This window comes from Magnolia sinica, chromosome 3 (genome assembly GCF_029962835.1).
Source record: "Magnolia sinica isolate HGM2019 chromosome 3, MsV1, whole genome shotgun sequence".
NCBI lineage: Eukaryota > Viridiplantae > Streptophyta > Magnoliopsida > Magnoliales > Magnoliaceae > Magnolia > Magnolia sinica.
Window position 1 is genome coordinate 106508757 of NC_080575.1, and position 23896 is coordinate 106532652.

General features: G+C 38.7%; 1 protein-coding gene across 9 annotated transcripts in view; it reads left to right on the forward strand.

The window, feature by feature from the left end:
* LOC131240571 (probable leucine-rich repeat receptor-like protein kinase At1g35710) overlaps positions 1 to 23896 on the forward strand; it is a 121562-nt gene that overhangs the window by 71221 nt on the left and 26445 nt on the right. For 2 of the 9 annotated variants that reach the window (XR_009168814.1, XR_009168815.1), the window contains one exon: positions 9919 to 9965. Coding sequence is in view for 4 of the 9 variants with exons in the window: in XM_058238859.1 (XP_058094842.1) it covers positions 7374 to 7726; positions 9864 to 9878 (368 nt within the window). In the remaining 5 variants the exon portion in view is untranslated. The other 7 variants (XM_058238859.1, XM_058238860.1, XM_058238857.1 and 4 more) reach the window with 7 other exon arrangements.

The following is a 23896-nucleotide window of genomic DNA, read 5'->3' on the forward strand; positions in this document are numbered from 1 at the left end:
GTGAATCCAAAAGTGGTCATGGCTAAATGGAACCTCATTGTTGCATGTATATTTCTTCATCCAAGTCACCATTTAAGAATACGGTCTTTACATCCACTTGATATAACTTTAAGTTTAAACTTGCGACAATGGACAAGACCATGCGGATTAAGGAGAACTTTGCAACAGGTGAAAAAGTCTCATCGTAATCAATACCTTCTTTTGTGTAAAACCTTTAGTAACTAATCGTGCTTTATACTTGTCTACTGTACCATCTGCTTTTCTTTTGATTTTTAGTACCCATTTGTTACCTATCGTTTTGTGATTGGAAGACAGATCAACAAGTTCCCAGACTTTATTTTTCTCCATGAAAGCGATCTCATCGTCCATAGCATTTATCCAATCGGCCGAGTTAGAAGATGATAATGCATCTTGATACAAATAAGGTTCATCATCATCAACTACAACGCAAGAGAATATTTGCCCCTTAATATCGAAGTATCTTTGGGGAATCAATCCTCTTTCACCGTAAGAAGCCTAAACTTATAAGACCCACCCACTAGTGATTGCTCACCGGTGGGCCCCACTAGCCTAGGTCCAACAACACTCACAACGACTAGAACTAGCAGAATCCCCCTCCATGAACAGCAGCTCCTCTGGACTCAATTAAAAATGGGCCATCTAGAATGCAACTTTAATCAACCATCTGTGATAAGTGGATCTGATTTTATATATGTGACCCACTCATGTGCACGAGTTGGCAGTTTCAAAGTTCAGGTGAGCAGGCAGCCTGCGTTTCTCATTCTACTTACGGGTTTTATGTAGGGGATCTGGCAAAATTTAGATTGAGGATGGCTCTTGCCATCCTAGGGACCAGAATCCTCTCCAATACCTGTTGTAGGCAGAGCATGCAACTATCAAGCTCTGTGAGTCTACTGTGACATGTTTGTGATATTGACTCCATTCATCAATTGTGCCACCTCATGTTACCACCTGAGGGTACCAATTAGGCCAATCCAAAACTCAGATGGGCCACACTACAGGGAACAATAGGATATAGTTGGGCCACAAGATTATTTATCGACGGTCCATAAAATGTCCACCAACCATTCAGGTAGCAAATCATATCAGTGTAGGTTTTGGTTTTCAAGCCGTAGGATCCATGGATCAATCGTGGGGTCTCACCTTAATGTATTTGTTGTATATCCATGCTATCCATATGTTTTCTATCTCATTTTAGGGCCGATCCCAAACCTTAAGAAGATCCAAATCTTAGGTGGACTGTATCAGTAGAAATAGTGATGAATGACCATTAAAAGCCTTTTGTGGGCCACAAAAGTTTTGGATCAACCTGATCTCTATATTTTCCTGACATTATTAACATGTTAGATGTTAGATTTCACCAAAAAAAAAAACCTTTACGAAAACCTTACGATGGGCCCTTTGGTAATTTTAATGGTGAGGCACTCAATCATCGCTGTTTCCTTTGAGTGGTCCACCTGAGATTTGGATCCTGTTAATTTTTGTAATCCTATTCTAAAATGGTATGGAGAAACGGATGGATGGCATGGATATACAAAAAATCATCGATGTGGGCCCCACAGTAAGGGTAACACCCTTTTACCCGGGTAGTAGGCGGACGCAGTTTTTGCTGGGGACGCTGCTTGTAGCAAGTTGGCTACTGGTCGGTGCTTTGAGGCCCGCCACGATGTTTGTGTTTTATCTTATTTTTCCAAGATTATTTTAGGGCTTGATCCCAAAAATGAGGTAGTTCTAAATCTCAGGTGGACCATATCACAGGAAAACAGTAGTGATTGAATGTCAACCATTAAAAACCTTCTAAGGCCCACCTTATTGTTTATTTGATATCCAACCTATTGATTAGGTCATCCAGACATGGATGAATGGAAAAAAACAAATATCAGTTTGATCCAAAAATTTTGCGGCCCTAAGAAGTCTTTAATGGTGGGCATTCAATCAACACTATTTCATCTAATGTGGTCAAACTTAAGATTTGGATCTACTCATTTGTAGGCTGGTACGATGAAATGATCTTGAAAAAAAAAATAAAAAAATAAACAGCATAAATGAAACGCATCCATCATGGTGGGGCCCAGAGAGCGGAGCAGTAGCAAGTAGCAGCGTCAGTAGCCAACCCGCGTCATTTGGCAGGCAATCGGCATCCATACAGAGGTGAGACAGGTCCAACTAGGGCTGTCAATGGGCCGGGTGAACCTGACGTGCTTTTGGGCTTGGCCCGAAAGGGCCAGGTTTGGGTGGTGTATCAGGCCTTGTAGTCGGGCTCGGGCTTAAATCAAGAGCCCAATAATAAATCATGCCGGTCTCAGGCTTAGCTCTCAAAATCCCATTAACCTTCCCAGCCCTATAAATCTTTTCAATACCTACTTTTATTTCTTTTCTTTCATTCTCTCCTTCTCTCTCAAACACGAGCACACCAAAATATCATTTATCCCTAGAGATATTCAGGGCTTCGGCTCAGGCAGACTCAAGTCAGGCTTTGTGTAAATGTCCCGGACCGTACCCGAGTGCTGGACTATTTTCAGCCCGTCATGGGCCTGAGCTAGATCTGGGCTTAGGTTCACAATTACATGCCGGGCTTGGACAGAGCTTGGCCCGGACCTAATCCGTCCCATTGACAACCCTGGGTCCATCGGATCTAATTTCAGCTATTGTTCCTTATCTAAGTTGGGGTCCACCAAATTGGGGTGTTTAGATCGTGTGCGCATGCATTTCTACAGCACTCATTTTTTTAGCGCCTTTATCAATTAACTCTCTCTTTTTTCTTTTTCTTTTTTCTTTCTTTTCTTTTCTTTTTTGGTAAGAATAAGACAAGCTGTTCTTGTCCAGAGTAACATCAACCTCCTTCGATAAATACCCATCCTCGTAAGTTCGTAACAGACCAACAACAGCCATGGCCATACAGAAATCTCTCTCTCTTGCTTTTCTTCTTTTATTTTTAGAATTTCTTTCTTCCAATGCAATTACAACAGCACCAGCATCCACACTCGGAGAAGCAAAGGCTCTCTTGGAATGGAAAGCCAGCATCTTCTCACCACAAGCTCTCCATTCATGGTCACTTCCAGCTGCAAATGCTAGTGCCAACACAAGCTCTCCATGCAAATGGGATGGTATCTCCTGCAACGGCCTTGGAAGCGTAATAGTGATAAGCTTACCGAGTGCAGGCTTGCAAGGTAAGCTTGATAACTTGAGCTTCTTGTCATTTCCAAACCTTCTCCGTCTCAATCTCAGTGACAACACACTCACTGGAACCATCCCAGCTGATATTGGCACTCTTTCTAGACTCGTCTCCCTCGATATCTCCATGAATAATCTCTCTGGAGTTCTACCTCTTTCAATGGCTAACTTTTCTCACCTTTCAGATCTTGACATCTCGTCTAATGAAATAACTGGGCCTATTCCTCCATCTTTAGGTAACTTGACCAGACTAACAATCCTCTACCTCTTTGACAATCAAATTTCTGGTTCAATTCCTGCACAATTCGGAAATCTCAAGAATTTGGTCGAGTTGGCATTGTCACAAAACAATCTGACAGGTCCAATCCCTCCTGCTTTAGGTAATTTGAGCAACCTTACACTTTTGTACCTCGACAGCAATCAAATTTCTGGTTCAAGTCCTGCACAATTAGGAAATCTCAAGAATTTGGTCAAGTTGGCATTGTCACAAAACAATCTGACAGGTCCAATCCCTCATGCTTTAGGTAATTTGAGAAACCTTACACTTTTGTACCTCCACAGCAATCAAATTTCTGGTTCAATTCCTGCGCAGTTAGGAAATCTCAAGAATTTGGTTGAGTTGTCATTGCAGAATAATAATCTGACAGGTCCAATCCCTCCTGCTTTAGGTAATTTGAGAAACCTTACAGTTTTGTACCTCTTCTACAATCAAATTTCTGATTCAATTCCTGCACAATTAGGAAATCTCAAGAATTTGGTTGAGTTGTCATTGCAGAATAATAATCTGACAGGTCCAATCCCTCCTGCTTTAGGTAATTTGAGCAACCTTACACTTTTGTACCTCTACAGCAATCAAATTTCTGGTTCAATTCCTGCACAATTCGGAAATCTCAAGAATTTGGTCACGTTGGCATTGTCACAAAACAATCTGACAGGTCCAATCCCTCCTGCTTTAGGTAATTTGAGCAACCTTACAAGTTTGTACCTCTATAGCAATCAAATTTCTGGTTCAATTCCTGCACAATTCGGAAATCTCAAGAATTTGGTCAAGTTGGCATTGTCACAAAACAATCTGACAGGTCCAATCCCTCCTGCTTTAGGTAATTTGAGCAACCTTACAAGTTTGTACCTCTATAGAAATCAAATTTCTGGTTCAATTCCTCTCGTAATTGGGAATTTGGTAAATCTCAATGACCTTGAGCTATTCAGTAACCTTCTAACAGGTTCTATCCCTTCTACTTTAGGAAACTTGACCAAGCTTGAACGCTTCATTGCATTTGACAACCATTTAAATGGTAAGATCCCAAAAAGCTTTAGAAATTGCACTAGGTTAACTAGAGTTCGACTGGAGGGAAACCAGCTCATTGCAAATGTATCAGAAGTCTTTGGTGTATACCCACATCTCTATTTCATGGATGTCAGCAACAACAGGTTGTTTGGTGAACTCTCACCGAACTGGGGAGAATGCAGAAACTTGACGATGCTACAATTCTCTGGGAACATGATCACTGGTAGAATTCCTCGCGAGATTGGGCGGTTGACGCAGTTAGGATTGCTTGATCTTTCTTCAAACCGTCTGGTAGGAGAGATTCCAAAGGAATTGGGGAGGTTGACTTCATTGTTCATCTTGAATTTAAGTGATAACCAGCTTTCTCATATGGTTCCTCAAGAAATTGGGAGACTGTCAAATTTGGAGATTCTGGACATATCAATGAACAACCTAGCTGGTCCAATACCATCTCAGTTGGGGAATTGCTTCAAACTACGGTATCTGAAATTGAGTGAAAATTATTTGAATGGAAGCATTCCATTTCAGATAGGCAACCTGATACACCTACAGGGTGCATTAGACCTTAGCCATAATTCACTCAATGGAGAGATATCATCACAAATTGGGAACTTGCAGATGCTGGAAATGTTAAACCTCTCTCACAACATGTTGTCTGGCTCAATTCCAAAATCTTTTGAAGGGATGCTCAGCTTGCAATCCGTAGATTTTTCATACAATGATTTGGAAGGCCCTATTCCCAACAACAAAGCCTTTCAGAAGGCTCCTGCAGAGGCATTCATAAAAAACAAAGCTTTATGTGGTGAAGTGCAAGGTTTGAGACCCTGCAATGCTCCTTCAACAAGCCATGGTGATACAAAAAAAGGCCGCCAAGTTGTCATCTTCATTGTTCTTCCTCTCTTGGCAGCATTGTTTCTTTTATTTATAGTTGTCAGCGTTTCTTCCATTTATTACCAAAGACGAAGAAATAAAGAGAAAGAGGTTCTCGAAAGGAGCAACAGAAATCCATTTTCAATATGGAATTATGATGGGATTAATGCATTTGAACAGATCGTGGAAGCGACAGAGAGTTTCGACGACAAATATTGCATCGGAACTGGAGGGTATGGAAAAGTTTACAAAGCAAATTTACCATCAGGCCAAGTAGTAGCTGTGAAGAAACTTCACCCACTCGAAAGTGGGGATCAATCTGATCAAAGAAGTTTTAGAAATGAGATTCGAGCATTAACAGAAATCCATCATCGCAACATTATGAAGCTTTATGGTTTTTGTTCTCATGCTCAATTCTCATTTCTAGTCTATTAGTACATGGAAAGGGGAAGCTTGGCTAGCATCCTAAGTGATGACAGTGGAGCTGCAGAGTTGGACTGGACTCTGAGAATTAAGGTTATTAAAGGTGTGGCCCATGCGTTATCTTACATGCACCATGATTGCACCCGGCCAATTGTCCATCGAGACCTATCAAGCAACAATGTTTTGCTGAATTCAGAACTTGAGGCATGTGTCTCTGACTTCGGCACTGTAAGATTGTTGATACCCGATTCGTCCAATTGGACTATGCTTGCAGGCACTTATGGATACATCGCTCCAGGTTAGCTGTTAATTCATTCTCTACGCTTTAAAAGTTTTATTAGCAATTATTCTTTATTTTTCATAAACTTTCCCTTTTATTTATTTATTTATTTATTTGTTGGCAATTACATTCTAAGGTTTGTGCATAAGTTATCATACTGATGTCAAATATTGGAATCTAGGGCAACTGGAGGATTCCTTAATCCAACAACCGTAAGAGGCTTTGTAAAGAAACATACATGGGTTTGTATTTTACAATCCCCAAAGTCAAAACTAATATATATAACAATGCAAATGAAGATAAACGTAAGAATAATGTTTTCTCTTAGCTACACTTGTGGTCCATCGTTTTTACATTATTCATGGTGGAGGTATTGTGCTTGCATGGTAATTCTAACCATGATTTAAGTTACCCAACTAACTTTACCATATGTTATTAGCTATATATTAAATTTGTGGTGCTGACTATTTTTCTTTACTGTACATTTGTTGGCCACCAGTTGGATGGGATGGATAAAATCCTCTAATAAGTGTAATTTTTGGTATCTGCTCAATCTATAATATGGGGCCGTGTTTCCAGATGGTCTGGATTGATTTACATGGGTACCAAGTGTAGATGGATGAGTTACCGTTATTTTATTAAATGATTGAAAGAGCTCAATGCTTTTGTCCCATACGAGTAAATAAGAAAATGATGCCTATGGAAATATGGCATCGTCTATGATCGAAACCGTTGATGTAATGTCCCTCACAATGAATGCCTCATGCAACAAAAGATGTTCCAAGATTGGAAAAATCATTGAAACAATGCCCAAATCACCCAATCCTTGCAAAAGAAATGTGTAGCTACAACAATACTTATAGACACATCAGTGCACTCTGGTTCACACGTGCCAACTTCTCATGCGTTTGAGACACCTGAGGCACATGTAAAGGTAGGCCCAACCATGCAGACCACCCAACACAATGATTAATCTGGTTCTTTATTAGGCGGGCCACTACCATGTGAAAATACAATGGATAGTTTTCAGAAAAACAATGCCAACCGTACACAATGTATACATGTAGGATGGCTGGTGAGTGGAGAATCCTGACTTTTTAGCAAGATCACACCTCACACAGATGTGTTAACGTTACACACATCTCAGTTGGCATATGCGCAGTTTATAAAGATGCCTTGGGCTTACAAGCATAAAAACCTAAAAAATATGAAACCTTGATTAAGAAACCCGGGTGACTTTGATATATGATTAAGAGTTTAGCTATTAATGATTAAGGAGGAGAAAAGATCATGACTGAAGTATCTTCCTTCTTGCAGAGCTTGCATTTACAATGAGGGTGACTGAAAAATGCGACGTATATAGCTTTGGTGTTGTGGCACTTGAAGTGATGATGGGAAGGCATCCTGGAGAGCTCGTCTCGTCTTTGTCATCACCAAGTAAACATGATACACTCCTAAAGGATATGTTGGACCAACGTCTCTTGGATCCAACGGCTGAGATTGCACAGGAAGTCTTATTTGTGGTGTCCATGGCACTTTCATGCATTCGACTAGATCCAAACTCTCGGCCAACCATGCACTACGTGGCTCAAGAGTTATCTATTAGTCGGCCTTCCTTCTCTCTAGGACCATTCCACGCACTTACATTATGTCAACTGATGGATCTCAAGGTATAGTTGGGTGGATGAAATCATTGAGGTTGGGGATGTGTGGAGGCAAGTACATTATTATTATGTGTGTTTATTGTATGAAAATCATCCAATGTAGAGAAGGTGTGTTTTTCTTGTTATGATATGCATGTAATTCAGTGTGTGTGGAATCCATGTTTACGAAAAATATAAGTTTCCAGGTGAGGTCTATATATTTTTCTTTCTTTCTTTTTTTTTTTTTCAAGAGAATGATTTACTTTTCATTGTTAACTTCCCCTTTTTTTTGCAGTTTTGCCATATATGAGATAATATTAATATTCGATGGTAAAAAAATATAAAATTTACTTTTTGGTATAAAGTAAAATATGATTCTATTTGGGGAGCTTGAAAAGTTAAAGAAGAGAGAGTGACATTTCTTTGAAAGCCATGCGCGGTAGAATACATATATTAAGTTGGGCGTCATTAATTGCAAGGGCAACACCTAATCCGCTCCCGTAGTTAATAAGATTTGTGGCATTTAAAAGAGCTTTTGATGATTTATTTAATTTTTCTTCTTATGAAAAGTGACTTTGAAGACGTGGATTGACTCATGACCTCGGAATGGGGTATGTAGGGCCTACCACAATATGTTTTATCGATACCGTCTATCCGTTTTGCCGGGTCATTTTAGGACATGAGCCCTATAATGAGGTATATCAAACCTCAAATGGACCACATCACAGGAAATAATGAGGATTAAATACCTACCATTGAAAGTTTCTTAGGGGCGACAGAAGTTTTGGATGAAAATAATATTTGTGTTTTCTTTTCTTCAAGCGTGTGTGACCATATGAATAGGTTGGGTGGTAAATAAACATCAAAGTAGGCCTTAAGAAGGCTTCATCTATGGGCATTATTATCTCCATTGTTTCTTATGACGTGGTTCACTTGATCTTTGATCAGGCAAATTAGACGAACCATACCAATAAAACACATTCATCATGTTGGCACCACAAAGTTGGGTCATCAGGCAATCTGCATCCAATTTAGAAATACCACGTGGCCTTATTAGTGCTCTCAATGCTCTAGCATAGCATTTCAATGAAGAGAGAACTCTTTGAATGTACTCTAATATAACATTTTAATATACAGCTCACTTTCTTAATATACTTTTGAACTAATTAAATTTGTACGTGATTTTGATAATACACATCAAAGTAATGCAACCTTATTAGAAATTTTGCTTGGTAAGTGTAAAGTAATAAAGACACATGAGTCACTCAGGAATGACTGGGTGACCACATGCCTGGATCCATCTTCTTTTGAAATCTTTAGCTAGAAATATTGTAGAACAGTCTCCAAAGATGAAGTCTCTGTGGAAATGATTCCCACCAGCCCACTGGTCGAAACTACTGATCAATCAATCTCCTCTGTTTCAACCAATTGCAACACATGCCAAAAGGGAATCAACACACGCTAAACCCAAGAAAACTCTAAACAAGAAATTTTATCAAAAATAACTACAATGGGCTGTCGCACGCAAAGCCAAAGAGGCAGTTATCCTTGGCAACTAAAGAAAAAAACCTAATACAATAAGAAATGACCAAAATGCCTTTGAATCTCACCACAAACATATAGGCTCATCTTAAACTAGTTGTACCTCACTTAAACTGTATCAGAATTGTATGATCATGGGATCATTCTGAAGTTGGCTCGATGGTGACCAATTTCATGACATTCTAATATTGTTATGCCCAGAAAGTGGCCCACCAAAAAGCGACGAAATACCGAAAGGAAACTTGTTGAACCAATACGGACTCAGTCTAACCCTAAAAATTAATTTATATAAATAAATCCTATGAATTCGAGGGCCATTTGTTTGATTCCATGGGCCCCATGATATATATCTGGCTTTTCATCTCATCAAACTTTGGATCAGGCATAGATCATCAATCAAGACAATATGGATGGTTGGAGTAGTCAGGTCTTTGGTCAGCCAGATTTTGTGGTCTTTTGGTTGCAGCAAATATCCACATTCAATGGGCAAAACTCAGAACATTTGGCATATGGACCATTTCATGGGTCACAGTTTTTTATTCCTTTGTGTATCTTCTTGTAATGTATATAGTTTTGGCAGATTCTGTAAGTATGCTGTTTACTGATTATCTTAAAGAAACAGATAACTGGAGTGTGAAGGCTATTAGGAGGAAGACAACCGGAACAGGAAGGATGAGGTATTTACGTCATGTGCCTCGAAGGTTCAAGAGCAATTTCAGAGAAGGTAACCGTCTATGCTTCTTCCATCTTTGTCAAGATTGAACGTCTTTTCTTAATTTTTTTATTTTTACTTTTGTGCCTAGCAGTTTGATAGCTTTTGAGACTGATTTTCTCCTTTTTTAGGGACCCAAGCGGCTCCAAGGAAGACAACTGCTGCTGCATAGAGGAGTTGCTTCAGTTTTGGGGCATGTCTGAAGCATCCAGTTCTTGTATTTGATCTGGATTTTGTTGAATTTTATCAATTAGGTTCTTTTACGCTGGAGATATTGCTCTTCTATAGAGAATAGACTTTTTGACATCTTAAACTGCCGAATAAGCATGAAGTTTTAGTATTGGGATAAACCATTCTTTTGTATAAACATGAAGTTTTGATGTTGGGATAAACCATTCTTTCGTTTTCTGTATATTTGCCAGTTGCATTTTCCAGCTCAAGCAGGAGGATTTCTGTTGACCCTTTCGATAGACCTAATGCCAAAGAAATCAAAAAGAGCAAAAATATGTTTGCTGGTCTTATGTTGAATGTTCACGGTCTTGGTACCTTCAGTGACAGTTAGTGTCTTACCTAATATTTTTAGAATTGAGTTTTTTCCTTTTTTTCTTTTGTAACTAGATGCATCATCTTTAATTTCGCTACTCTAAATCATGGGTTTAGGGCCTGCAAGATGTTGCAAATTGTATGAAATTTAACCAGTTGTCGCTTTTCTTCTTTTTGTCAGCATTACATACTTTTTATATACCTAATGCATTTACAACTGATGCTGCTGTTAAACATCAATCTGCTGTTCACGTGTTGCCTGGTTATTAACTTCCTAACAGATGTTTTGACTTCCTGACCTATTCTGGCCCAGGAATCTGCTATAGATAAAATTATCTAGTAACAACTAGCAATATTATTCTTCTAGCATGTTTGGCTTACAAATGCAGGTTGTGTTTCAGCTTTGACTGGTGAACTTGCATGTTCTTAATAAAATGGTTGACTTGTGATTTTAGTGAACTAACCCATTTCACCGAGGAGTTTCAGTCCCAGCGAAAACCCATCCTGTTTCAGTGATGAGTTTTGATCCCAACCAATCCAACAGTCTGGTCCATTCCAGGTAAGTAAACACCGGTCATTGCTGAGGCTAATCAAACTGGGAGCTCCTCATTGATCAAGTGAGTTTAATGTGATTTTTTTTCTTCCTCTTATGGTTTATGGATGAATTTGATTAATTTTCACTTTAGCCATACCATTGATGTAAATGAATCAGCTAGTTAGAAGATCAGATCAGTGAGATAATTGATCATCTGAATCAACTTGCCATGAAACTACCTTCCAAATTTGATAATAATATTAATAAAACTAAACTAAACTAAACGAGGTCTGAAACTTGAGTCAGGCCTGCTGCTACCATAAATATCCTGAAATGACAGCTTTGTAACTATTTCAGTTAGGATTAGGATCCCAAATCTGCTAATCTTCACCATCCTGAGAGATGTTCTGAACACAAAATCCTAGAGTATTTCAAGCCCATTAATAACTTTGTAATATTTGGGAATTGGAACTTTTTGTTAACACTTACGTGCATCCTAGAAACGATTTGATATAGGAATGAGTCAGCCATAGCTTGACTTATTTACCTTAATAGCCTCGTTTTCACGCTGAAATGAAAGCATAGCCCAATAAGTACACCTGAGCCCAAATTAGAAGCAAACTCGGTTAGTTGGCTAAAGGGTTGACTAGAGTCACCAGCCCACTGGACTGTACAAAATAAAAACTTACTTTGACATGACAAGCTCAAAAAAAACAGTAAAAATTGTGGGCTCATATCAAGTCCCAGGCCCAACTACTTAGAACTTGGCAACATTAATGAAAAAGGCAGACTTGACTCTAAAATCCATGTCCAAACTCCAGATGATATCAACAAAAAGGAGACTTGACTATAAAGTAGAAAATGGGCCCATGCCAATCCAGTCTTGAGGCCCATTGCTTGGAACTTGATGTTCTCGACAAAAGATGAGACTTGACTCTAATAGTAGAATCAGAGCCAAAAATCAGGCTGATTCAACCGTAGGTGCACACCATGTGAAATAGCTGAGATAAGAAGTCTCATTTTTATAATACTCCAAGTTATATGTGATGTCCACTTTTGTGCGTATAGACCATCCAATCCACTCATCCGACGTTTCATACCAAGATTATTAAATTCTTCTAATACTCATGTTGTCTAAACCATGTGAATTTAAAGTATTCAGGAATGATTTTACACCATTACCTATGGTGAAAAACCCTCTTCCCTGTGGTGCAACTGATGTAAGTCCTGGATTTCACTGAATCTACAGGACTTATGGTGAGAATGTGACGGCCCAACTGATGGATGGGGCGGATATGATGCATGTTTGTCCTCCATAATGATTAGTTAGCTAGTGCAAGTCATCCCTTCCATATGCCCATGCAATTCGGGCCATTATAGTTTCAGTATCTCTTCCTTCCTCTCTCTACGTCATTCATGTACATCATATTTCCCAGCATACTTAATAGTTTTAGGCTAAAAATGAAGCACATCGCAGTATGCATGAACTGAGGCCGAGTACTGGCCATCCGTCCTATAGGCTGACAGGGTCAAAGACCATTGCTGGCTCTAATTTAACGGTCTCCTGGAGCGTGGGCTATGCAAAATAAAACCTTGTAATATATTAGTCTTGAAAAGCCCAAACAAACCAGCTTACAATCAAATTCAAACCCATGAATTCGTGGCACCGCTCACCCAACCAAAAGGACACTTGACTCTAAAAGTCGTTAGCATTGATTGTGCGTATTGATTCTAAGATTCAATCACTGATTTGGACTGTGGGGTCCACTGGGGAGAGGATGAGAGAGAGATGGGAGATGAGAGAAACGATAGAGAAGAAGAGAGTACATGAAAATGACTTAAGCTTACAATTCCTATGTTTCTACAAATTAAGGAAATAAATCACCATGCATGCATAGTACCTTTAGATTATGATCTTAACTGGTGTTTCAAAAGCCTTCTAGGGCCCTCTTCGTTAATAGCCAAGTGGACTGCGGGGGGTTGAAGGCAGGTGTTTGATAAGTGGCCTGGTTGGCCACAAAAATAACAATTGTTCAGATTTGGCTGACCATAAGGATTTAGAATATTACTCAGACCCACTATTGTGGGTACTGTTGAAGCTTATATGGACTATTCCCTGTGTCATAATTTGAGGTTGTAGGAGGTTGAAGATGCCCTCCTATTGGTTCCTTTCCTTTAGCCAACACTGAATCTTGTATGTGACCTGTAATGGAAGGTTAAGTCGAAGGATAAGGCTGACTAGAGACTCTTGTAAGCTACATTTTCACCTTATATACCAACTGAACCACTTCATCTGTAGTCCTGACCAGGTGCATCTGAACTTTGTCCTGAATTGCCGATCGTAAATCGCATATGAACCGTGTTGCATTTTGTAATTCGACCTCCGACAAGTCATTCCTTGTTACTAACTATTGAAATTCTTTGGTGTAATATATGATAGTTTGATTCCCCTATCGAAAATTTTGGTATTGCTGGAACAATACATGCTTGTAATTACTGGGGAGGAATCGTGATCAAAGAAGGCATATCATATATGGTCATGATAGGATAAACGCCTTATTATGTTGTGTACATGAGAGTTGTAATTGCTGCCACTATGCAAAAATATCAGAATTTAATTTAAATGCAACTAATTTTACTTTCTTATGCTCTGGCATGTCTATGTAATCAAAGTACCAGTTTACTTCGGCTAACCAATCAAGGAATTCTTCTATACGCAATAAGTCTTTAAAAGTTGAAAGTTCGGTCATACCTCGATAGTCTCTTTCAGCACGATGTAGTCGATCATCTCCATGGACCGCTTGTCGGGCATCGACACCACCGACGTCCTCGTTGTTGGAGCTCAACTCATTTGGAGTAGCCCAACGATTCGCATCCAAAAATACTCTATGAAAGTTAGAAGGAAGTTACTAGAATTTAGGATCTCTAATTCTAAAACTAGTTAATCTCAGAAAAACGCAACCGTCAATCCCCGACAACGGCGCTAAAAACTTGTTCACAATCCCAAGTACAGGGTCGCGATGTAGTAATAATCTCGGTAAGACCAAGGTCGAATCCACGGGGACTGTACCTTGTACGGTTAATTTAGGATCCCCAGGCCAGATATATAGTTTTGAGCCGAACGGATGGTGGGAACCCTGTGATCTTGCATTATGGACGACTTTCGGGCCTCTTTATCATCAATCACTTGATTTTCTCGGATCTTTGGCGTGTAAATTCTTTGTTCTCGGCTTGCCTTGGTGATTTTAGAGCGTTAAATCTATGCTTTTACTACCCTTTTCAGTTCAAGCTTTTTAAATTCACCTTGCAACAAAAACACGGTTAAAATGGGGTGTTAAATAATATCATGTTCGTAAAATCAAGTAATAACTGAGGTCTAATATGCAATGTTTGACCCTCAACACATAAGAGATTGTAAAACTATCCAATTTGGAGGTTCTTGATTTGTCAATGAATCACCTAAGTGTCCATTACCACCTCGATTAAGGGACTGCTCCAAACTCGAGTAGCTGAAATTGAGTGAAAATTTATGAATGGAAGCAATCCTTTTCAAATTAATAACTTAATATACCCATAAGGCTTACTTTACTAGATCCAAGTCAAAACTCCCTCTATGGAGAGATATCACCACCACTCAGAAAATTGCTTAGGCTAGAAAAGTTAAACCTCTCCCCCCGACATGTTGCCCAATTCCATCCCGCCTTCCTTTTAAGGGATTTTAGGCTTGGAATCTGTTGATTTTTCATACAATGCTTGGAAGGTCTTCTTTGCTATAGCAAAACATTTCAAAATGTTCTTTTAGAGGTATTCATAAAAAGCAAACAAGCAAAGGCTTATGTGATGAAGTGTGAGGTTTGTGACCCCTGCAATGACTCTTCAGTAAGTCATGGTGATGCATGGAAAAGCCATAGAGTTGTAATCCTCATTATTCTTATCTTCTCAATTTTATTTCTTTTTGTTGAATCATTGGCGTTTCATCCATTTATTACCAAAGAAGTATAGAGAAAGGGGTTCTTGAAAGGAGCAACTAAATCCATTTTCAATACGGAATTACGATGGTATTGCCATGTTTGAAGACATCGTGAAAGTAACAAAGGGTTTTGATGACAAATACTACATCGGAGCAGGAGGGTAAGGGAAAGTTTATAAAGCAAATCTACCATGGGCCAAGTAATAGTTATGAAGAAACTTCACCCACTTAAAGGTGTGAATTGATCTGATCAAAGAAGTTTTAGAAATGAGATATAAACATTAACAGAAATCCTCCATCACAACGTCGTGGACTGGATTATAAGGGTGAAGGTTACTAAAGGTGTGGCCCATGCTTTATCGGACATGTGCCATTATTGCATCCCACCAATTGTACATCGAGACCCGTCAAGCAACAACATTCTATTAAATTTGGAACTTGTGGTTAGTGTCTCTAATTGCTGATGCCAGATTCATCTAATTGGACTATGCTTGCAGGCACTTACTGATATATGTCACTAGGTTAGTTGCTAATACATCCTCAACATTGTAATATTTTTAGCAGCTTATATTGCTCTCTGTTTTCCTCTTAGTTTCCAATTTTTCTCTGGGCAATGGTGCACTATAATGTTTCAGCATGAGTTACCGTACAAAAATGGCGTTGAATGGGAGAAAATTTTCGTTTAAAAAAAATTCTCAATCACCTCCAAGATTCCCTAATCCAGTAGTTGAAATAGGCCTTGTTCAGTGACTACCACATATTTCATTGCATTGAATTATTCCCTTGCCTTTATCTGGTCAGGTAATCGAAAAACATCCCCAATAGGGGTAGCAATAAGCAATAGGCATGGTTGGTTATACTGCTTAGATAGGTGGTATCATCAATGCTCGGCTTAAGAGTTTAGTAGAGCTATCCATGAGCCTAGCTGGTCCACTTAAGGCCTGGTTTGGAGTCGCCCACTAGGCTGGCATAAGGTTCAAATCCGGGCATTAAAAGTTAAGCCTGTTTAATAATTGGGTTAGGCTCAGGCTATGTTCAAGAGCCCATTAGCCGAGCCATGCCCTTTTTAGAATTTCAAGGGAATTTTTGTCATATATCATGCATGATGGGATGCATTATACGAACAGACCAAATCTTGTACGAAAGGGGTTAGTCAGGATCCACCTTGGTCAGAGGTCATGCATAATCACCATGGCTTGGTTGGTATCCTGCATAATATCGCGAGTTGGGCCTGGGTCTGTTTGCTGGTGCCTATTATAAGACCAAGCTGCACTCAGGCCTAGGTTTTAGTGGATGAGCGTGGACAGGACTCTGCCCAGCCCAAGCCCAGGCCATTGACAGCTGTAGTTTCTAGCCAATGGCAATGGTTGATTCTCTTTTATTTTGTAAAGCGTCAATGATTTGGTGGACCAAATAGTCGATATGATGTTGCACACAGTGTATGGCCATGCACGAAAAGATATCCCAATATTGGAAGATCCTATCCATTGAATCTATTTCATTTTATTTATTTTTTTGATATTGAATATGGACCGTTTGCTTTATTTTCTTTTCTGACCATCTACTTGCTTGCCTCTGATTAAAAGGTTAGGATTTCTGATCTGCAGAACTATTACTACATGTGCCATCAGACAGGCCACCACCATATGAAAGCAACAGACAGTTAAAAATGATGGCCCACAATTCTCTCTATGTGTATCATCCATCTATATTTAATCTGATTCACTGTAAACGTGGGATCATCCATCTATGGTCCCACTATACATGTACTCATGTATCATGCATAGCCTACTTTGTAATCCATCTTTGTACCTCTCTTTGTATCTTGTATGGCCTGTTATACATATGGGTTGATTATGCATGTATGTCTATGTCTATCTGCGCACATATGGCCATGTACACATGGCCAACATATATAGGGGCATTCTACATGCGGAGCACACTGTACTACATTGCTTGTACACTACATGTGCATGCCAATTAATAGTTAATTGTTTACATTCAATATTTTCTCATCATAAAAGGGAATTTGAATTAGTGGGCCCACTTCTATGGCCCACCAAATGATCAATTTATCACAAGGATCAGCTATAGCTTTATTGAATGGGCTTATCTCAATGGTCTATCTTAAATGAATACTTTTTATGTAATTTGATGATTTCTAAAGGATGTACCACTCCAAGCTCTATCATGTGTGAATAATTAACAAGTTATTCATTTGTAGCCAAGTTTACTGTAAATAGATTACAGCTTAAAAGCCAAATAAGACAAAATATAAACACCTTACGCATGTAGTAATCAGATTACAAAAGAAGGCATCTACTGCAGAAACATAAAATAGAGAGAAAATACCCATTTTTCACATGGAAAATCCTTCTACTGGCGATGCAGAGCCTAACAACGACTCCCCTTCTCCAATCTCCGTGATCTCAAGTGTACCACACCACAGGAAAATAGTGGTAACTGAACATCCACCATGGCCCACCGTAATGCTTATTTGACATCCAACCTATTGATCAGGTCACACATAACTGGATGAATGGAAAACACAAATATTAGCTTATACAAAACTTTTGTAGCCTCCAGGAAATATTTATGGGTGGGCGCTCAATTACTGCTGTTTCTTATGGATCTGCTTCATTTCTGGGATCATGCTATGAAATGTCAGAAAATGATATGAAAAAATGGGTAAATGGCATGGACAAAACACATACATCATGATGGCCTACAGAGCATCAACTAGCAATAACTTGTTACTAGCAGTGTTAAGTTGGATAGGACTCAGTCCAGCCCAAGCCCAGGCTGTTGACCGCTATAGTTTCCAGGCAATGGCAATGGTTGGTTTTCTTTTACTTTGTAAATTGTCAATGGTTTGGTGGACCAAACAGTTGATATGATGTTGCACACTAGTGGATATCTACTGCATTGCATAAGAATATTAGCCTCTCTTGTCTGCGACGCTATTCTAACTGAACACCGCCAAGGCAATTTGTGCCAGAAAAAGATTGAAGAGGAGAGCATGCATGATCTTTGCGATTCATGAGCTGTGTTACCTTGAATATAGGTTGCTGGTTATGTTATTATAACAATCAATTTTCTCATGTCTATGGCCCACCTCATAAGAGGGTCCTATTTTTGGGCCAACGGATCTTCATACCGGGCCTTCCTAATCACATATATTACGTGTCAAGAATCATCTATACAATCTCTAGTTGTCCAAATTGACTCTCACTCTCTTCTACATTTCCTCAAATTTCAGCATAGTTTGAACCATAAGTTCAATGTTGTAAGCTTGGATCCATCACCTCCACAAAGAACAAACACATCCACAATTTATGCAAAGTGGTGGAGGGAGGGACTAGTTTGGGGTTAGTGGCCCGCTACGAAACATATCAACCATTCAAACCCCAAACAGAGGCACAGCCCATGGACCCATGACCCAATCCTCAACCGTTTAATAATTGGGTTAAAAATTTAGTTTAAAATTTAACATGTGGTCCCACTTTTCAAAAAATTATGAGGCCCAAGCACCATTCTTTTGACCCATTTACTCAAGCCCATTAGTACCTTTGTTATATTTGGGAATTGAAACATTTTGTTAATACTTATGTGCGTCCTAGAAACGGTTTGATATAGGAATGAGTCAGCCATAGCTTGATTCATTTACTTTAACAACCTTAATTTGTTTTCTGGCGAAAACCAAAGCATAGCCCAATAAGTACACCTAAGCCTAAGTTAGAAGCAATCTCTCACCACTAAAAATTTCCCAGGGCCTGCTATAATGTTTCTGCCATCCAACCTATTATTGATTAGGTCACACAGACCTAGCTGAAGGAAAACACAAATATCAATTTCATCCAAAACCTTTCAATTGAAGGTAAGGTTATCTTAGAAACTTAAAAAATGTGGCTACTAACCGAATGATGGCTTAGATTTCATATGCAAAAGCTAACCAACAGCTTCTCTTTTACCTGCACAAGTCTTTTCACCTGAGTTTCTCTCTCTGATATCCAAAATGCAGTTTCTGATATGGATGCTGAGCATTACTTTTGTTTGATGAGGAAGAATAACTTCATGTGGATAAGATCTAACCCATCAATCAGGTGTGCTGCTCTTTATTTGGATCAGCACTAACAAATAAAGCTGATTCAAAAGTCAGGTGGGTGAGAAACAGTTGAGATGAGAAGTCTCACAATTAAAATAGTCCAAGTTTTTTTTTATCCTGGCTGCTGCACGAAAAATCTAGTTCTGTACATTTGCCTCATTAACGAAATCTTGTTTTGTAAAAAAAAATAAAAAAAATAAAATAGTCCAAGTTATATGTGGTGCCCACCGTGATGTGTATATACCATCCAATCCATTCATCTCACATTTCACACCAGGATTAATCGATCTGCCAAAAATTAGGACATTCTACTACTACTCGTGTCGGCCAAACTGTGAATTTAAAATTGTTAGGAATGATTTTACACCATTCCCTATGGTGTAGCTAATGTAAGTTCTGGATTTCGTTGAATTTTCAGGATTTGTAGTGAAAATTTGACGGCCAAACTGATGGACAGTGTGGATCAGATGCACGTTTATCCCACATAGTGATTAGTTAGCCTGCAAAATTCATCCCCTCCATGTGCCTATGCAATTCAGGCTATTGTAGACCCGATTTCTCTCATCCTCCCTCTCTCCATGTGGTTGTGCACCACATCTCCAAGTTAACAGTTTCAGGCTACAAATGAACCACAACACAATAAGCATACCTAAACCCGACTACTGGCCATCTAGCCCATGAGCTTAACAGACTCAGACCATTGCCAGCTCTAATTTAATGGTCCACTTAGGCCTCAGCTTTGCAAAATAAAACCTTGTAATAGACTAGGCTTGACAAGCCCAAACAAATCAGTTTAAATCCAGATCAAACCCATCCATTCACGGCCTCACTTCTTGGAAATTTGCAAAACCCGACAAAAATGAAGACTTTGACTCTAAAAGTCATTAGATTGGTTGTTCTAATTATGCAACCATGGATAGGAAAAAGAAGTGGTGCGTGTTGGCTACAATAAAGGAGATCCAATCATTGGATTAGACTACACATGATGTGGAGTCTACTTGGGAAAAGGATGAGAGAGACGAGAGATGGGAGATGACAAAGAGTATATGAAAATGACTTGAAACTTATAATTCTAATTAGGATTCTAAAAATTAAGAAAATAAATCATTATGCAAGCATAACACTATAACATTATAATACCTATTAGTGTTCCGAACCCATTTTATTAACATAATGCGTTATGCTATAATGCATCATTTTTATAATTTATAGTTAGGTAGATGATTAGCAATCCAAATGGGCCCTAGAAGCTGCAGCCTGCATTCTCATTTTACTTGGAGGTTTTAGGTAGGGGATCCGGTAAAATTGAAATTGAGGAATGAGACATTGCCAAAGAATCCTTTGCAACACTTGTTGCAGGCAGAGCATGCAACAATCGATGTCATGTCATCAGTTGTGACATGTCTGTGACATTGACTCCATTCATCAGTTGTGCCACCTTCGGCAAACCATTAGGCCCTATTTGTTTTTCCTCCTATATCCTACGTAGCTTGTAATGGCTTGAGGGTCATTGGATGGTAATATTATTTCTGTTGGGAAACTACACAACTTTCTCTTCCATGTGTAAATTAATGAGATTAATAATATAAGAGATTTAATGGATGATAATCACTTCCAACACCAGCAAATCATTGAATATGTAAAGTGCAAGAGACAAATTTTATACATGGAAAATCCTTTGATGTGAAGGAAAAAATTACGAGACCAGTTCGGTGCAACACCACTATGTTAGAGATAATAAAAGTTCCATCATCAAGAGAACAACTCTCTTAGATGCCCTAATAAATTACCGAAAAGTTGAATTTCTAGCAACAATAAAAGAAAGAATTTTGTCGCCAAATAAGGATTGTACAAAATTTCAACACAACTTTTGAAGAAGACAACCGAAGAAATTAGTGTTGTGAATCGACTCTCACAAACCTTAAGATAAAAACTCTTTCTTATAGTCAACAAGAAGTTTGGAGAAATAAGAGACATTGCTCATCTTTTTCCACCAACTATTCTCCTCTTTATCACTAAGAATGAAAATCAAAATATAGCAACAAGTCTCTTTAGATAGGAAAATATATATATTATTTTTCTCTCCTTTTACTTGCTTTAAAAAAATAATAATAAAACTGAAAATAAAAATACCCCCATATACGTGGTTAGATGAAAGACTACTTAAGGGCATACATGTGGGTCCCATTTCCACATGCAGAAGGACCCTCAACAATCTCTTACTCATCTTTCAAGAAAAGTAGGTAAAAAAAAATAAAAGTAAAAACTATCCACTTTATCGGCCACAATTTAGTAAGTATACTGGAGCTTGACTTAGAAGCTGACCCAACTAGGTGGACCATGGGCTGACCAAATTGAGTTGCAAGCCCATTGCCTTTCCTAATTTAGTGCTCCACTAAAGCTTAGGCCATGCAAAATGAAACTTCAAATAGACTTTCTCCTAAAAAGTACAAATGAATCAATAAATATATGGGCCCCACTCATTGGAATATAGTAGTACCTAACAAAATGGAGACTTGGAGACTTAACGCTAAGAGTAGAATCTGGCCCAAAACTATCCAATCCTAGGACTACTCCTTGAATTGTCGATGCTCCATGAAAAATTAGAGACTTGACTCTAAAAAATAGAATTTAAAACGTACATATCTAGTGTGGTGCCCACTCATTGGAATATAACAGTGCCAAACAAATTAGAGACTTAACTCTAAGAGTAGAATCTGATCGAAAATTATCCAGTCCTAGGACCACTCCTTGAATTATCGATACTCCATGAAAAATTAGAGACTTGACTTTAAAAATTAGAATTTAAAATGTACATATATAGTTTGGGGCCCACTCATTGAAATACAACGGTGCTAAACAAAATGGAGACTTAGTTCTAAGAATAGAATCTGGCCTAAAACTAGCCAATCCCGAGGTCACTGCTTGAGTTATCGATGCTCTAAACAAAATTAAAGACTTAACTTTAAAACTAAAATCTAAACTGTATCTACTTCAGGGTCTACTGGTTGGAATACAGCAAAATGAAGAGTTTTCTATAATAATAAAATTTGCCCCAAAACTATTCGGTCCGAGGGCCACTCCTTGAATTATCGATGCTCTAAACAAAATTAGAAACTTGACTGTAAAAGTAGAACCTATAATGCATCTAATTTGGGGCCCACTTGTTGGAATCTTGTGACGGATGCCCCATATAAGTGTCATGCTAATTGAAAAGATGGTATGTTACCCAAAAGTTGTAGTGATCTGTTCAACATGGGGTACTGAAGATGAGTGTCATTGTTCAATGAGCTCAAGTCCTGCTACTACTACTGGAAGTGCTTTCTTCTTTTCCCTATCCATTTCTAGTAAAGTCACAAAGACTTTTTATCTGTTTCCCACGGAAGGTGCCAAAATGTTGACGCAATATTTCATACCCTAAGCCTTAGTTACACTACTTAGACCTAGATTCCTAGCCTGACTTTGGCATCGGAGGGTCCCTTGCTCTAACCAACATCTCCTTTGTCCTTCTCTTGTGCAGGCTTACGGGGCTCGGCGTGAGTGTTCGGAGCTCGGTAAGGGTGAACCGGATTTTTACATCAACACATAGCATGATCCATTTCAATTCCATGCCATAGGAAGCTTAATTTTAAACTAAATCTTAACCTACTTTGGGAATCATAGTGTAAATTTGAGTGAGATGGAACCCAAGTGGAGTGGACCAATTTGAAAATTATAAGAAGCAATAAAACATCATTTTTCCTCTTTGTTTTTGGATTACATGTAACAGGCAATAATCCACTCAATCAACGCTTGAATTGTAGAATTCACACAATTTTGAAATTTTACCAATAATTTCTGATATATATATATATATATATATATGACCCATGTGAAGCCGCATCATTTCCGCCAACAAGCTGATATGGTACGGCACAGGCCTGAAAAGAATTCCTACTGGCATTAAGTATTAAAAGATTGAATTGTCATGCATTATTCTTGGAGTTAGGTAAACATTGAATGGCAAATCGATGTACGATAGGGATCTCCTTCATACGAAGTCATTGCCCCTTAAAAATGGGTAGGCACTACCCAAACAAGCCAGGCACAAATTTTCATCCTTATTGACGCTGCCAGCATCATGGTGGCTACAATGCTCTGTGAGCCCTACCATTATGTATGTATTATATCCATGCTGTTCATCTATTTTTCAGATTATTTTAGGTGATAAGATAAAAAATGAGGTAGTTCCAGATCTCAAGTGGACCACACCGTAATAAAAGAGTGGTGATCAAATGCCCACCATTAAAAACTTCCTATGGCCTACGGTAATTTTTACTTGCCATCCAACCTTTTTATTAGGTCATAGAGACATGGATCAAGGGAAAAAAACAAATATTAGCTTCATCCAAAACTTTTATGGCCCTAAAAAGTTGTTAACGGTGGCATTTCAATCGCCACTCTTTTGCGCTATAGTGTGGTTTACATGAGATTTGGATCTGCCTCGTTTTGGGCTCATGCCCTAAAATGATATGGAAAAATGGATGGACGGAAGGGATAAATAACACACATCATGGTGGGGCCTACGTAGTACCATCCCTAGCTACTTGTTACGTCAGTAGGCAATCATGCGTCCATTACTATCCACCGACTTTTACGGTGTGTTTGATTTTATATTCGTTATAGCCTTTTCACGCGTTTCAAACTTCAAATGCATTTTCGTCTGTAAAATCAGTTCAAAAAATCTGACTTACATTTGTGGATTCCATTGTGATGTGTATGACATATCCACACCGTCCATCTGTTTTATC